We start from the raw sequence: 16,208 nt of genomic DNA on the forward strand, positions 1-16,208 counted from the left end.
TTCACCAGCTCTTCCTTAATTCTATTGTGTCGCTTCTGTTCTTCAGGTTGCTTCACTGCAGTCTCCGCCAAAGTTTCTAGAGAACGATTCATGTGTCGTAAATATGAAGTAACTTCTTCCATTTTACCAAAGGCAGCTTCATTGAATTTTTTCGTCTCTGCATAAAATTCTTTTGATTTGTATCTGTTGCTTAAGTAATGAAGAAGTGCTCTGCTTGTCTGCCCTCGCCTCTCTATTTTGGCTGCTAGCTCTACTGGTTGAAGGGATATCATCCGTTTCCAAACCCGTCAAAGCTATCACCTTTTCATCAAGTGGGCTTATGCGTTGTAAACGGCAAGGACCTCCACCGGCGCTCATCCTTTCTTTTTTGTTATGCGATAATTTTCGCTTCATGTAGCATTTCCAGTCCATCCAGACCTGCACGAAAACGTTAGATTTAACTTAATTTTTTAAAATTAATTGTAGGTAATACCTTACCTTTCTCCATGTATTGGAATCTTTTGTTGGTGGGCCAAGTGCATTTAAATTCCTTGCAACCTCCTCCCAAAACTCCTGTACTTCTTCCTTCGGTCGCTTTGGAAGCCGTGCGCAATATCTCTTTTCGTGGCCATCATATCACACAATTTTTCGTATTGCTCTGCCGTTGTTACTTTTGACCTGCAAACATATCAAAATATATCATTTAAGCACAAACAACCAAGGACACCACCATTATGTCTTTTACAACTATAATCTTAAAGTTTTACTTACATATTTGAGGAAATTATTTTATCCAAATGCACGAAAATGAATATATCGGGTGATTTTTTAAGAGCTTGATAACTTTTTTTAAAAAAAAAACGCATAAAATTTGCAAAATCTCATCGGTTCTTTATTTGAAACGTTAGATTGGTTCATGACATTTACTTTTTGAAGATAATTTCATTTAAATGTTGACCGCGGCTGCGTCTTAGGTGGTCCATTCGGAAAGTCCAATTTTGGGCAACTTTTTCGAGCATTTCGGCCGGAATAGCCCGAATTTCTTCGGAAATGTTGTCTTCCAAAGCTGGAATAGTTGCTGGCTTATTTCTGTAGACTTTAGACTTGACGTAGCCCCACAAAAAATAGTCTAAAGGCGTTAAATCGCATGATCTTGGTGGCCAACTTACGGGTCCATTTCTTGAGATGAATTGTTCTCCGAAGTTTTCCCTCAAAATGGCCATAGAATCGCGAGCTGTGTGGCATGTAGCGCCATCTTGTTGAAACCACATGAGTCAACATTTAAATGAAATTATCTTCAAAAAGTAAATGTCATGAACCAATCTAACGTTTCAAATAAAGAACCGATGAGATTTTGCAAATTTTATGCGTTTTTTTTTAAAAAAAAGTTATCAAGCTCTTAAAAAATCACCCGATATAACGGCTTTCCGCCAACAAAACTTCAACGTACAAAAACGTAATTACGATCGCAATGCAGAATACATAGAATTGGAATTTTCGAAGTTGAATCGAAACGCAGAATACCAAAGTTGCCAATCGGAGAAAATTTCGATTCGAGTAGAAATGCAGAATAGGGCTGATTATTGGTGATCTTTCTAAAACCAACTGGTTTATTGTTTCTTTTTGGTGTTGCCAATACAGCTGCATTAGTTATTAGGTCATTAATTTCTTTTATATTTTCATCAATGTCCCTTTCTGTATTTATTTTGCAATCAATATTGATATGGCTGCTGATATACTTTCTATACTTCAACCAGTTAGTTTTATATGATGTTAGAGAAACTTTTGGCTCAAATATCATGGGCTGTTCGTATAGCTTTATTAGTACAGGAGAATTATCAGATGATAGGTCTGTACATGTATCAGCTGTCATAAGCGATCTATCTATATTTTTGACTACAGCAAAATCTATTAAGTCTGGTATTTTTCTTCTATCACTGGGCCAGTATGTCGGCTTACCAGGAGATATTATATCCAGCTTATTATGCTTATTCATAATAGTGTAGTACAACTGTCGTCCTTTCGGATTAATAAGACGTGAGCCCCAGTACGTGTGTTTTGCGTTGTAATCTCCACCTGCAAGAAATCTTTGACCTAGTGTTCCAAAAAAGTCTTTAAACTCGATTTCTGTAATTTTAAAACGAGGTGGACAGTATATAGCCGTAAGGTTTAAGTCACAACCCCGATTTTTGAGTGATATTGTTGTAGCTTGTAACTGTGGTGTAGCATGAGATTCTAGGGCATAGTGATTTAAACGATTTCTAATCAACACTGCCGTGCCACCATGCGCTTTTCCATCTGGATGATTTGTGACATAGAGTCTAAATCCCGGTATAGTGAAATTATTTTTATTTGTTAAATGAGTTTCTGATATAAGCATTACATCTATATTTTTTTCAGACAGAAATCTAATAATCTCTAATTTATGTTCGTTAACACCGTTAGCATTCTATATACATATGTTTAGTAAGCTCATTTTTTACTTAATAAATTTTGCAGCATTTGATTTTGTGATTTTATTAAATCCTGGATCATGTTTTGCATGCTAGACATAAATTGTGTCATACGCTGTGTAAGATTTATAATCATAGTTTCAATACCTCCATTTGGAGGATTTTGCGGCAGTTGCATTTGCACAGTGTTGCCTTTCACCACATTAGCATAGCTTCCTTGCATATTATTATTGATAGAAGTAATAGGATTTGAACTTTTCTCTGAGGTTAATATAATTTCATTACGGGGTGTTTGTAACATTTGGTTACGACGTGCTTGAATGCCCTGTGACAACTTCGATTTCAAATCTTTATATACAGGACAACCCCTGTAGTTAGCAGTGTGATTTCCTCCACAATTGCTACATTTTTTATTTAATTCTTCTTTCTTAAGGGTGCATTTAGAAATGGGATGTAAATCACCACATACCACACAAACACTGCGTAGAGTGCAGTATGATTTAGTATGCCCATATTCTTGGCAGTTAGTACATTGTACCGGACCGTTTCTTTTATGTGGTTCTTCCACAGTTACTCTACGATGCAGCAAATATTTCAAATTATATATTTTATGTGTTTCATTTTTTTAAGTTGACTTGAGTTCGGCATCAACTCAATTTTAAACATTGGCTGAGGTACTTTGTTTCTGTTAAATATATTTACAACTGTTTTAATTCCAAAACCACATTCTTCCAATGCTTCTTTGACTTCACTAGAGTCTACGGCAGACTCTATATCCTTGATTACAAACACTAGGCCCTTAGAGCTCTTCTGTTGATACGAATAATAATTTTTGTTTTTATTTGACAAAAATTTAACTATTTCCATGAAACTTTTTTCAGTGTACGACTGAATTTTTGTTTCGTCTATATTGCCTTTTTTCAAAGGCACTATATGAAAATTGTTAGTGCCAACAATTTCACTTAATTTCGCAACAAGGGTATTACTGCTACGTTCGCGCAAATATATTGGAGGTGGTTTGGCATTAACAACTGTGGTGGTACCCTTCGCATCGTCGTCTGAACCATTGTTTAGTATGGCAAATCTGTTGCCATTTAAAACTTCCGTTTTATTTTTATTTGGTGTGCCGCTTTGAAATTTTTTTGGATTGACCGCTGCCTTTGAAGGACTTAATTTCCTTTTTATATTGACGTAGCGGTCAATGCCTGTTTGTACAGACGGGCCTTTTTTTATTACGTTCTCACCTTGCGTTGTAATTTTCTTCGCTGCCTGTGCGCTTGCTGGTACCTGCAGACTGGTTGCTGTCAGTGCATTTGTTGTTGCCCGATTGTTGTTTTCTGCTGCTTCTGCTGACTGCGTTCTTTGCTGCGTTCCCTTTTCTAGTGATCGTCGCGATGACTCATCATCGCCGTTACCCTTTTTATTGCTAGTAGTTGTTGTTGTTGTTGGGTCGACAAAGCTGAAGTAGGCATTTAGGGAATGCCTACGGCCTTGCTGGTGAGGCTGCGAAGCACTCATTATTGTTTTTATTATTATTTTTTTTGTTTTGTTTTTATCTATTTATTTTGTGCACTATTTGCTTATGTTTATAAATAATAATTTGTCAGCACTTATTTTTTGTTGATTGTTTGTTTTTATTTTATTATTATTAATTGGTTACTTTTTTCACAATTTGATTACACGGAGCGAGTTAGAAAACACGTCCGTACACCTTGAAGGACAGAAACGTCTCGAATTCAATTTGCACCTTCTCTATACTTTACATTCTCTGGTCCGGCGCGCTTTTCAGACTGCATCGCAAACAACGGCCACGGCGCTATTGCGGTTTTGTTTACTGTTTGAATTTTTTAATTCGTAATATCTTTTGAATGGAAAGTCCAATTTAAATAATTTAAAAGCTATTTTATAGGTAGTTAAATGGTCTTGACCATAAAATAATTTATTTGGATAAGGATAAATATAAACACTTAAATAGCATGGTTTGAGTTTGGTTATCATTTTCATTAACATTTAAAATGAAAAAAGTTGTAGTGACATAACTACAACAACTTGCGTTATATTGGAAGAAGACTGTCATCAGGGTGTTAAGAGAATATTATGTACCGAATTTCATTGAAATCGGTAGAGTAGTTCCTAAGATATGGTTTTTGGTCCATAAGTGGGCGACGCCACGCCCATTTTCAATTTAAAAAAAAAGCCTGGGTGCAGCTTCCTTCTGCCATTTCTTCCGTAAAATTTAGTGTTTCTGACGTTTTTTGTTAGTCGGTTAACGCACTTTTAGTGATTTTCAACATAACCATTGTATGGGAGGTGGGCGTGGTTATTATCCGATTTCTTCCATTTTTGAACTGTATATGGAAATGCCTGAAGGAAACGACTCCATACAAAAAAACTTAGTAGGGGGCGGGGCCACGCCCACTTTTCCAACAAAATTACGTCCAAATATGCCCCTCCCTAATGCGATCCTTTGTGCCAAATTTCACTTTAATATCTTTATTTATGGCTTAGTTATGACACTTTATAGGTTTTCGGTTTCCGCCATTTTGTGGGCGTGGTAGTGGGCCGATTTTGCCCATCTTCGAACTTAACCTTCTTATAGAGCCAAGAAATACGTGTACCAAGTTTCATCATGATATCTCAATTTTTACTCAAGTTACATCTTGCACGGACGGACGGATAGACAGAAATCCGGATTTCAACTCTGCTCGTCACCCTGATCACTTTGGTATATATAACCCTATATCTGACTCTTTTAGTTTTAGGGCTTACAAACAACCGTTATGTGAACAAAACTATAACACTCTCCTTAGCAACTTTGTTGCGAGAGTATAACAATAAAGCAAAACTTAAATCTATATATATATGTATAAGCAAGTTGTTGTTAGTTACACCATTTATAACTCAAGAACGGCTGAACCGATTTGGCTGAAAATTGGTGGGGAAGTAGCTTAGCACTAGGGCAAGGACATAGGATACCTTTTATCTCTTTATGTCAAAATTTTGTACAACTCATAAATACAAAAATTGTTTTTCAAATAATAAGCATTTTTTCAAAATTTGAATATTTCATTTCTTCAAAAAAAAAACAATAATAAAAACAATAAAAAACACTTAAATCTATATATATAAAAGAAAGTTGCTGTTAGTTACACCATTTATAACTCAAGGACATAGGATACCTTTTATCTCTTTATATCAAAATTTAATACAGCTCATAAATACAAAAATTATATTTGAGATCATAAGCATTTTTTTCAAAATTTGAATATTTCATTTCTTCAAACAAAAAAAAAAAACAATAATAAAAACAAGTAAGGAAGGGCTAAGTTCGGGTGTCACCGAACATTTTATACTCTCGCATGATAAAGTGATAATCGAGATTTCATTATCCGTCATTTACATATTTTTCAAATACCGTACTTGTGTAAAGTTTTATTCCGCTATCATCATTGGTTCCAAATGTATATATTACACAGAGAAGGCATCAGATGGAATTCAAATTTGTTAGTCGCTTAACGCAATTATAGTGATTTTCAACATAACCTTCGTATGGGAGGTGGGCGTGGTTATTATCCGATTTCTTCCATTTTTGAACTGTATATGGAAATGCCTGAAGGAAACGACACTATAGAGTTTGGTTGACATAGCTATAGTAGTTTCCGAGATATGTAAAAAAACTTAGTAGGGGGCGGGGCCACGCCCACTTTTCCAACAAAATTACGTCCAAATATGCCCCTCCCTAATGCGATCCTTTGTGCCAAATTTCACTTTAATATCTTTATTTATGGCTTAGTTATGACACTTTATAGGTTTTCGGTTTCCGCCATTTTGTGGGCGTGGCAGTGGGCCGATTTTGCCCATCTTCGAACTTAACCTTCTTATAGAGCCAAGAAATACGTGTACCAAGTTTCATCATGATATCTCAATTTTTACTCAAGTTACATCTTGCACGGACGGACGGATAGACAGAAATCCGGATTTCAACTCTGCTCGTCACCCTGATCACTTTGGTATATATAACCCTATATCTGACTCTTTTAGTTTTAGGGCTTACAAACAACCGTTATGTGAACAAAACTATAACACTCTCCTTAGCAACTTTGTTGCGAGAGTATAACAATAAAACAAAACTTAAATCTATATACATATATAAAAGAAAGTTGTTGTTAGTTACACCATTTATAACTCAAGAACGGCTGAACCGATTTGGCTGAAAATTGGTGGGGAAGTAGCTTAGTACCAGGGTAAGGACATAGGATACCTTTTATCTCTTTGACATAAAGAGATAAAAGGTATCCTCTTTGACATAAAGAGATAAAAGGTATCCTATGTCCTTACCCTGGTACTAAGCTACTTCCCCACCACATTTAATACAACTCATAAATACAAAAATTATGTTTCAAATCATAAGCATTTGTTCAAAATTAATGTTTGTAGTAATCATTTGAATATACATATGACTATAATTTTAAACAGATTCCTCTTCAAAAATTATACAATTGCTAAGTATTTGTAATAGTAGAAAAGAACTGCAACCAAATACGCAGTGCAATGGATTATAACTGGCTCGGTAATCTGTCCTTGAGTATGTATTATACAACATGCATACGAAAAGACTGATGTCATAACCTTTCCATCCGACTTTATCGTCTTTCCACGCCTGAGAACCGGTTCATCATGTGCAGTTCACTAGAATGACAGTTGATTGCACTCCAGTGGCAAATGATGGAGCTATTGTCACACACCGACGCAAAAATTCGGTTTTATTACGATTAAAGAGCGCTCAAGTACTTCTTAGAATCAGTAATTCGTTGTGTTTCAGTAAACGTTTTCCCAAGTTTAAAACATCGATTGTAGTTATCCAATTGTCTTAAAATTCTTACGAAATGTCAACAAGAGATTAAACTTTTTATTTCATATTTCCACCAATAGGTGGCGCCACCAGAAACAGCTATATTTAAAAAGTTCTGTTTCTTATGCGACAGACCTTGTAAATACATACACATGAATATATAACACGCAAAGAAGAAGCAAAACACGGCTTTTTATTTTCATTTCACATGCATATATGTATTTATATGTGCATATTCAAATATGTATGCATGTATGAAGCTAATGTAAGAGTAACAACAACACACATGTCTCTCACATATTGTTTGTCTCAAGTGTTGTGCTCTCAATTTCGCTCATTCCTTTTGCTTTAGCATTGTCGTCGGCCTCAACTCATGTATACATGCAGAAAAAGAGCACGAAATCGGTTTGAGCTTGTGAGTATGAGCATGTTCGAAATTATCAGTACAAGGCAACAAGCCTTATTTTAGTGTGCCGATCACACTCTTAGTGTCGTAAACGCACAAATAATTCAGGTACACTTATTGTTAGGGTGTACCCTTGCCGTTCTCTGATACTTACACTTCTGTTCATTCACATTTAGACGGCAGCTCGCTAGCCATTCTTCGACAGAACTTAAATGCTCCGCTAATATTTTCGATTCTAAAATGTGGCATTTTTTACGGCTCCTATAGCTGTGTCATCCGCAAAAGTTGAAGTTAATACATTGTTAGCTATTGGAAGATCTGCTGTATATATGATGTATAAAGTTGGGCTTAAAACACTGCCCTGTGGTACACCATCCCTTATCTGTCTTTCATCAGATATGAAATCTCCCACTTATACCATAAATTGTATATTATTTGAATAAGACTCCAATGCTTTATACAATTCTAAAGGTAGATTTTTTTTTATCTTATATACAAGGCCTTCATGTCACACATTATCAAAAGACTGAGCCATGTCTAGAAATATAGCTGAATAGTACTCTCTGTGCTCAAATGCTTACTTATTTCGTTAGTAATTATATTTACTTGCTCTATTCTGCCATTTTTCGCACGAAATCCGAATTGATGCGTTGGTATTGTATTATTTTCGTGGAGGAAAGGAGACATCTTTGATAGTAATACTTTCTCAAATATTTTAGAAAGACAGGGTAAAATAATGATTGGTCTGTATGAAGACGGCTGTGTTAAGTCTTTCTAAGGTTTATCCATCAAGATAATCTGCGACTTTTTCCATTAAATTGGATAGTATCCGAAACTAAGAATTGCATTGAATAGCATAAAGAGCACATCTACAGCAATAATCGGTAACTCAGTCAGCATTTTTGGGATAATATCATGTGCCGGCGACTTTTATGGATTAAGTTCTTTTATGATTCAAATAATTTCAGAAGGTGAAGTCTTAAAAGACTCGATCGACTTAGCTGTGTTGGGAAAGATTGCCAGCTTAAAGTTGTTCTTTGGCAAATTATGTTGAAATACCTTTTCTAGATGATTTGCAAAACAATTAGCTTTTTCCTCGTCAATTCGAGCCCAATTTCCACCCAAGTCTCGTATAGGCATGTTGGAGTCAGTTGGTGGCTTCATGGATTTTTGGGTTTTCCAAAGGGAATTTTGCTTGTTTAATTTAAACACAGCTTCTTTATATACATTGCAGTGTTGATTCTTCCTCAAGTTTAGGCTCTTTTTTTTAATTTAAGTACAGCCGATTTCAATTGAAGTTGAATGGAAGGTTAGCGACTTATCTTCCATTCACGTCTTGCACGCCTTTTTTCATTTACAAGCTTTTCTATTTCTTTCTTAGTGATTTTTCTGGGACCAAGCGGCTTATAGTTTTTGTTTGGTGTTGCTAAGACAGCTGCGCTAGTTATTATATCATTGAGTTCTCTTATGCTTTCGTCAATATTTCTTCCTGTATTTACTTTGTATTCAACATTAATGTGGCTACTCACGTATTTTGTATATTTTAGCCAATTAATTTAAAAGATGTTAGACCCATTTTTGGATCAACGAATATGGGTTGTTCATATAACCTTATTAGTACAGGAGAGTGGTCATAAGATAGATCAGTACATGTATCAGATGTTATGTGCGAATTATCTATATTTTTAATTTGAATTAGTCGTGAGCCCTAATACATGTGGTTTGCATTGTAATCTCCACCTGTTAGAAATCTATGACCTAGCCTTCCAATAAACTCTTTAAATTGGTTGTCGTTAATTTTAAACCGAGGTGGGCGATATATAGCCGTCAAGTTTAAGATTTTTTATAGATATTGTTGTAGCTTGTAACTGCGCTGTGGCATGCAATTCTAATGTGTGGTGATTTAATCGTTTTCTAACCAACACTACTGTTTTACCATGTGCCCATGTGCCTTTACATTTCAGTGATTTGTAACATAGATTCTAAATCCCGGTATAAAGAATTTGTTTTTATTCGTAAGATGAGTTTCTGACAAAAGCATAACATCTATATTATTTTCATCAAGAAATCTAATAAGATCCAATTTATGTTGGTTAACTCCGTTAGCATTCCATATACAAATGTTTTATTTAATAAAGTTCATAAATTGTGTCATACATTGGGTAAGGTTGAAAATCATAGTTTCAATTTCCGCTTCCATTTGGTTGGTTTTGGGGCAATTACATTTGTGCAGTGTTGACTTTCACCACATTTGCATAGCTCCCTTGTGTACCATGAATTTTAATAGTACCCGGTTTTTAAACATGGACACATATATCATTTGATTGCGACGTGCTTGATTCCGACAACCAATTTCGCTTTTAAGTCTTTATATACAGGGCAACCCCTATAGTTTGCAGTATGATTTCCCCCACGATTACTAAATTTTTTTATTTAAATCCTCTTTCTTTTGATGTGGGATGTAAATCACCACACACCACGCATATGTACACTGCGTAAGGTGCAATATGAGTATGTGTCCATACTCTTGACAGTTTGTACATTATACCCGCCATTTCTTTTGTGTGGTTCCTCAACGGTAACTCTGCGATGGATGTTTTAGGTTGTAAATGGGATGTGTTTCGTTTTTCTTAAGTTGGCTAGAATTTGGCATCAATTCGATTTTGAACATTGGTTTAATACTAAAACCACTTTCTTCCAATGCTTCTACCGGAGACGAAGACTAGGCCTTTTGAGCTCTTCAGTTGGTAAGAGTAGCAATCCCTGTTATTATTTGACAAGTATTTTACAACATCCATGAAACCTTTTTTTAGTGTATGTTTGAATTTTTGTTTCATCTATGTTACCTTTTTTCAAGGGCACTATGTGGAAATTGTTTGTGTCTATTATATTGTTTAGTTTTGAGACAAGCGCATTTGAGCTCCGCTCACGCAAATATATTGGAGTGGGTTTGGCATTTACGACTGTGTCGTTACGCTCTTTGCTAAGTAAGGCAAATCTGTTGCCATTTAGGATTTCTGGCTTTTTACCATTTGACGTGCCGTGTTGAATTTGTTGGTATTAACCGCTGATTTAATTGAACTTGATTTTACGTTTATATAGCGATCAATGCCAGTCTGAACAGATGGCCCTTGTTTGCTTGAAACAAACTTGCATTTGCTTTCTCTCGCTGTCCGGGTGCTTGCTGGTACCTGTGGTTGCTGTCAGCGCAACTGTTGTTGCCCTAATGCGGTTTTCTGCTGCTTCTGCTGACTGCGCTTGCTTAGTTTCTACTTTTTTACTTTTTGTTTCGTGCACAATTCGTTTATGTTTATTAATAACAATTTGTGTGCACTGTTTTCAATTTAATCTATTTTTATTAATTTTTGCTTTTTGAAAACACAGATTTCACGGAGCGAATCAAAAACACGTCCGTACACCTTGACCACTCTCTGTAATGACATGTTGACGTTTTTTCTTGTTATTGATTACGATTTACCATACCATTTTACACACATACATATGTTGGTATAAAATATTTTAAATGTCCGCTAAAGACAAAATAATAACCGAAATTCGAAATAAGATTGTATGATTTTCGGTGTTACGTTGTTTTGAATTTTAGGTGACGATATGAATGTAATACCTTATCTTTTAACCAGGTTGGAAGCTTAACTGCGATCAAACTCCGCTCTCCAGTGATTGCAGGAAATTTTGCAGTTTGGGGAGGAATGTTCAGCACTATTGACTGCACATTAGTGCATTTTCGGAAAAAGGAAGATCCATGGAATTCAATTATAAGTGGATTTACAACAGGTGGAATTTTAGCTGCAAGGAACGGTAATTATTGATAATGTGTAAATAAGATATAAGATATATTTCTTATTGGAACAGCTTTATATACGTATACAAATTTTACCCAAAATCTGATTCCACATTGAAAGTTCTAACTAAATGTTGCTTGTCAAAATTAGAGCGTATTTTTTTTTTAAATATATGTAAAAATTAGAAATATATACATAAAAAATATATATAATATTTACATAAAACTCAGTCTGAATGGCTTTGACCCAATCTTTGGTGTGTTCATCATTGCCATCCCCAGAATATAGCCGATTTGGCAATGAACCATCAACTGCTTGAGATCGGACTGTTCGAGATTTTCTTTTATTTTATTCCTTATTAATTAACTCACAGATTTTATTCCTTGTACTCTGCTGACGCGATTTATTTGTGAAAATAAAACAAATTATCGATATGTTGTACTAATTTAAGTGGATCTATTTAACAAATTCGTTCTAAGGGAGTCGTCTGCCTCCGTAGTTTAAAAAAATCTATTTGTTTTTTGCGTAGCTAAAAAAAAATTTTTATAACTCATTTACTCGCTTTCACCAACAGTTTGAGAAGCACTACAAAACAAAAAACATATACAATTTAAACAAGTAAGTTCGGGTGCAACCGAACGAATCAAAGTCCGGGAGATGTAAAACGTCAACTAGGGGTTATATTAAGGTACCTTTCATATAATCACCAATCACATCGAGTAAAGTCAGTCGGATGCTCGAAAATCTTGATATTAAAATGTTATATGGGGGTAGGTTTTTTTGTATATGTTCGGAAAGTACCGCAATTGATGATTTTGGTTGCGACGTGTCTGGTAAGAAATTTGCGAGACATTCTATAAAATTGCTGACAAAGTGTGGAAAAAGTAAGTTATTAAGTGTAGTAATTAGTGTTTTTCATATTAAAACTTGAAAATAAATTACAAACATGTGGGAAAGGGCTAAGTTAGGGTGCAATCAAACATTTTATACTCTTGAAATTTACAGGAATCAAAGCCAGAGAAATATCTTATGGTGTAAATCGCCAACTAGAATTTTCATTGAGATTATTCAAATATTGGCCGATATATCCAGCATAATGTCAGCTGGAAGTTCGAAAATTTATATGTTAAGTATATGAGGGCTCAGAGAAGTATTGACCCGATTCACACATTGGCCGATATTTTCGGTCAAAAGCCAATTATAGATAATGGGGTACAAATATTTGGTACCGTGGGTCTTGAACAGTTTTGTTTGGATTTGGACAATTTTTGGTGAAAAGATTGCATACTTTAAATAAGCATAGCAAATTTGGTTGTTGGAGCTTTAGTGGTTTAACTGATATGCACATTAAACATATTAAATGATAAATGATGAATAAAGTCTATCTATACTATTTTTTATCCACAGGTGCCCCTTGCTATCGCAATCTTCTGTGCCAAATTTATATCTTAATTAGGTGCTTAGTTATGACACTTTTAAGGTTTTAGTTAATGGTGATTTGTGAGCGTGGCAGTGGTTTGATCTACGAGCTTGTAATTTTTTTGTACTAAGGAACATGCAAGTTTCATCAAGATATCTCAATTTTTACTCAAGTTATAGCTTGCACGGACGGACAGACAGACAGTCACCCTGTTTTCAACTTTTCTCGCCATCCTGATCATTTATATATACATAACCCTATATCTATCTCGATTCGTTTTAGGTGATACGTACAACAAAACTAAAATACTCTGTAGCAACAGTTTGAAAGAGTAAAAAAAGCATTAAATGTGCAGCAATTTTTTTTTATTATTGTGTTCAAATATTAAGGCGATTTTTTACATCATTTTAAAAATTGGTGAACTTTAAACTTCCCGACTTTAATGCCAGGATGGGCAAGGAAGGTATCTTTGGCAAAACGGTCGGCAAATTCAGCCTCCACGAGGAAACATCCCTAAATGGGTTGAGGCTGATCGACTTCGCCGGAGCCCGAAATATGGTTATCTGTAGTACTAGTTTCCAGCATAAGAAAATACATCAAGCTACCTGGCTATCTCCGGATCGAAAAACCACCAACCAAAGCGATCATGTTGGGATATACGGAAGACACGTCTCCAGTGTTTTAGATGTGTGTACGCTCCGAGGTCCTAACATCGGCTCGGACTACTACGTTGTTGCAGCCAAGATTCGCACATGCCTCTGTGCAGCCAAAAACGAACGTCAACAATCATAAGGAAGGTTCGACGTCGAGAAGCTGCAATCACAACAGATACTCGAATGATTTTCTACTCGACTTGCACTCCTGCTTTCTGAGAGCAGTCATCAACAACTCGGTATAAGGGAACTGTGGGACGGCATTTCAAACTCCTTACGTACAGCTGCAACCGAAACCATGAGTTTTCGAAAAATGCAAAATAATAGCTGGTACGATGAGAAGTGCTGTGACGCAGCGGAGAGAAAATAGACAGCCTACCTCGCAACGTTACGATCGGCCACATGGGATGGGATAGATACCGAGAGTTGAAGAGGCAATGCTCGAAAATTCTACGAAAAGATGCGGTGACTAACAGAAGGTATCAAAACCGGAGTATACTCTTGTAAAACCCCCAGAGGTGATCTGGAAACCGATGCTCAGAGGATACTAAGGAACCACTCCTCCAGCCTACTGAATGGCAGTGTAAGCTAACGCCAGGAGAAGGCGAACCCGATTCCCCATTCGATGACGATGGAGCAGATGTTCTATTGCCCGACCATGAAGAAGTTCGAATAGCAATTACCCGTCTGAAGAACAACAAAGCGGCGGGGCCGATGGATTGCCGACCGAGCTATTCAACCACGGCGGCGAAGAATTGATAAGGAGCATGCATCAGCTTCTATGTAAAATATGGTCGGACGAAAGCGTGTCCAACAATTGGAATTTAAGAAATTCCCATGACAGCCAGTTCTACACACTTACGACTCATAGAGAGTGGACCACGACCGACAAAATCGTGCAGTATCGTCTAAGGAGGGATACTACCCTAGAAGGTCAGGCGAGCTCGAAATATTTAATATATACAGGTGCTACTTTGGACTGAGTAAGCAATTGAGAAGTAAAGTCCTCTCTAAAACCAAATCTCTATAAGTCACACATTATTCCCGTCTTGCTATATGGTGCAGACGCATGGACGACGGCAACATCTGATTAGTCGGCCTTAGGAGTTTTCGAGAGAAAGGTTCTGCGAAGAATTTATAATCCTTTGCGCTTTGGCCACGGCGAATATCGCATTCGATGGAACGATGAGTTCTATGAGATATGCGACGACATTGACATAATCCAGCAAATTAAAAGACGGCGGCTGCGGTGGCTAGGTCATGTTGTACGTATGGACGAAAACACTCCAGATCTGAAAGTATTCAACGCAATACCCGTCGGGTAAGCTGAAGAAGAGGAAGACCTCCACTCCGGTGGAAGGACCGCTTGGAATCTCCATTTGGCGTCACCTTGCGAAAAGAAGAAACGACTGTCGCGCTGCTATAATCGCGTAATCGGTGTCTACGCCAGTAAAGAATAGAAGAAGAATTTAAAAAAACGAATGGAAAGCGTTCAGTCATAATTAGTTTGCATAAAGAGCGTTATATTGCTGACAAATTTAATAAAATCAGGTCGGAATATGGAATGTTATTGCCGTATACAACAAAGAAAATCGAGTCATCAGGAAAAAGAGATAAGGCGCCCAAAAATTACAATGGAGAGAGTAGGTAAACGAATTTTGGTTATTTCCAATTCTGAATCTTTCAAATAAGTTCCAAAAAATCGCGCACAGCTTATAAAAGAAGGCAAGAAAGCCCCCTCAATGCACACTGTCCGTAACAGCTTGCGCCAAGCCAATATTCAAATTTTTGGCATAAAGTGCTTTGAACTGATGAATCGATTATTAGACTTCTTTATTCCCACGGTGTGGTTTACGCTTGGCGCTCACCAGAACAAAAACTATCATACAAGTGCACTTCACCCGCAGGTTAGTCGGTGGAAAAGGGCTTAATGGTTTGGGGATGCTTATCTGTGAATGTCCCTGAAAATATTGTAGTCCTGGAAGGAAAAGTTACTGCTGCAGCTTGTTCAAATATTTTAAACGAGCAAGCTATCCCCGAGGGTCACCGACTAATTAAAACTAATTTCATTCTTCAACAGGGCAATGCGTCTATTTAAATCTCAACAAAGCCTTTTTGTAAACCTTACCTCTGGTGGGGGGAATTCAAAAACAATCTTTTGTTGAGTGAGAAATCTTTCATTCAGATTTTATTTGGTATTTTTCTTTGCTTATATACAAATTTTTAAAACTATCTTATCTAATTAAATATATGTATGTGTATGTATGTTACAGCACACCACATGGGGTTGTTTTCAACCATACAATGCCATACATGTGTGCGTGTGTGGTCATACAATTTATGTTGTATGGTTTGGGCTGTTTTCAAGTGCACAAGTGCATTTGTAATCAATTGCCCAAACCTAAGTAGATATGTTTATATAACATATCTTGAGTACATGCGTATTGCATTTAAATGCATACGTGCCTCATATATGTATGTATGCTGCATATATATGCATATATTTTTATGTGTTTGTTTATTTATATTGCTTCTGTCTTAACTAATATATATATATGTATGTGTTGTATTGCCTCGGCATTGGCGAAGATAAGCCTGTTCAATATATTTGAACATATTGCAGAGGGAAAGAAATGATTATT

General features: G+C 36.3%; 1 protein-coding gene across 2 annotated transcripts in view; it reads left to right on the forward strand.

The window, feature by feature from the left end:
* LOC120780327 (mitochondrial import inner membrane translocase subunit Tim17-A) overlaps positions 1 to 16,208 on the forward strand; it is a 78,614-nt gene that overhangs the window by 25,691 nt on the left and 36,715 nt on the right. For both annotated transcript variants that reach the window (XM_040112621.1, XM_040112620.1), the window contains exon 3: positions 11,332 to 11,509. In XM_040112621.1, coding sequence (XP_039968555.1) covers positions 11,332 to 11,509 — 178 coding nt within the window. The remainder of the gene's footprint in view (positions 1 to 11,331; positions 11,510 to 16,208) is intronic.

The sequence above is a fragment of the Bactrocera tryoni genome, unplaced genomic scaffold, assembly GCF_016617805.1.
Source record: "Bactrocera tryoni isolate S06 unplaced genomic scaffold, CSIRO_BtryS06_freeze2 scaffold_25, whole genome shotgun sequence".
In the NCBI taxonomy this organism is placed as follows: domain Eukaryota; kingdom Metazoa; phylum Arthropoda; class Insecta; order Diptera; family Tephritidae; genus Bactrocera; species Bactrocera tryoni.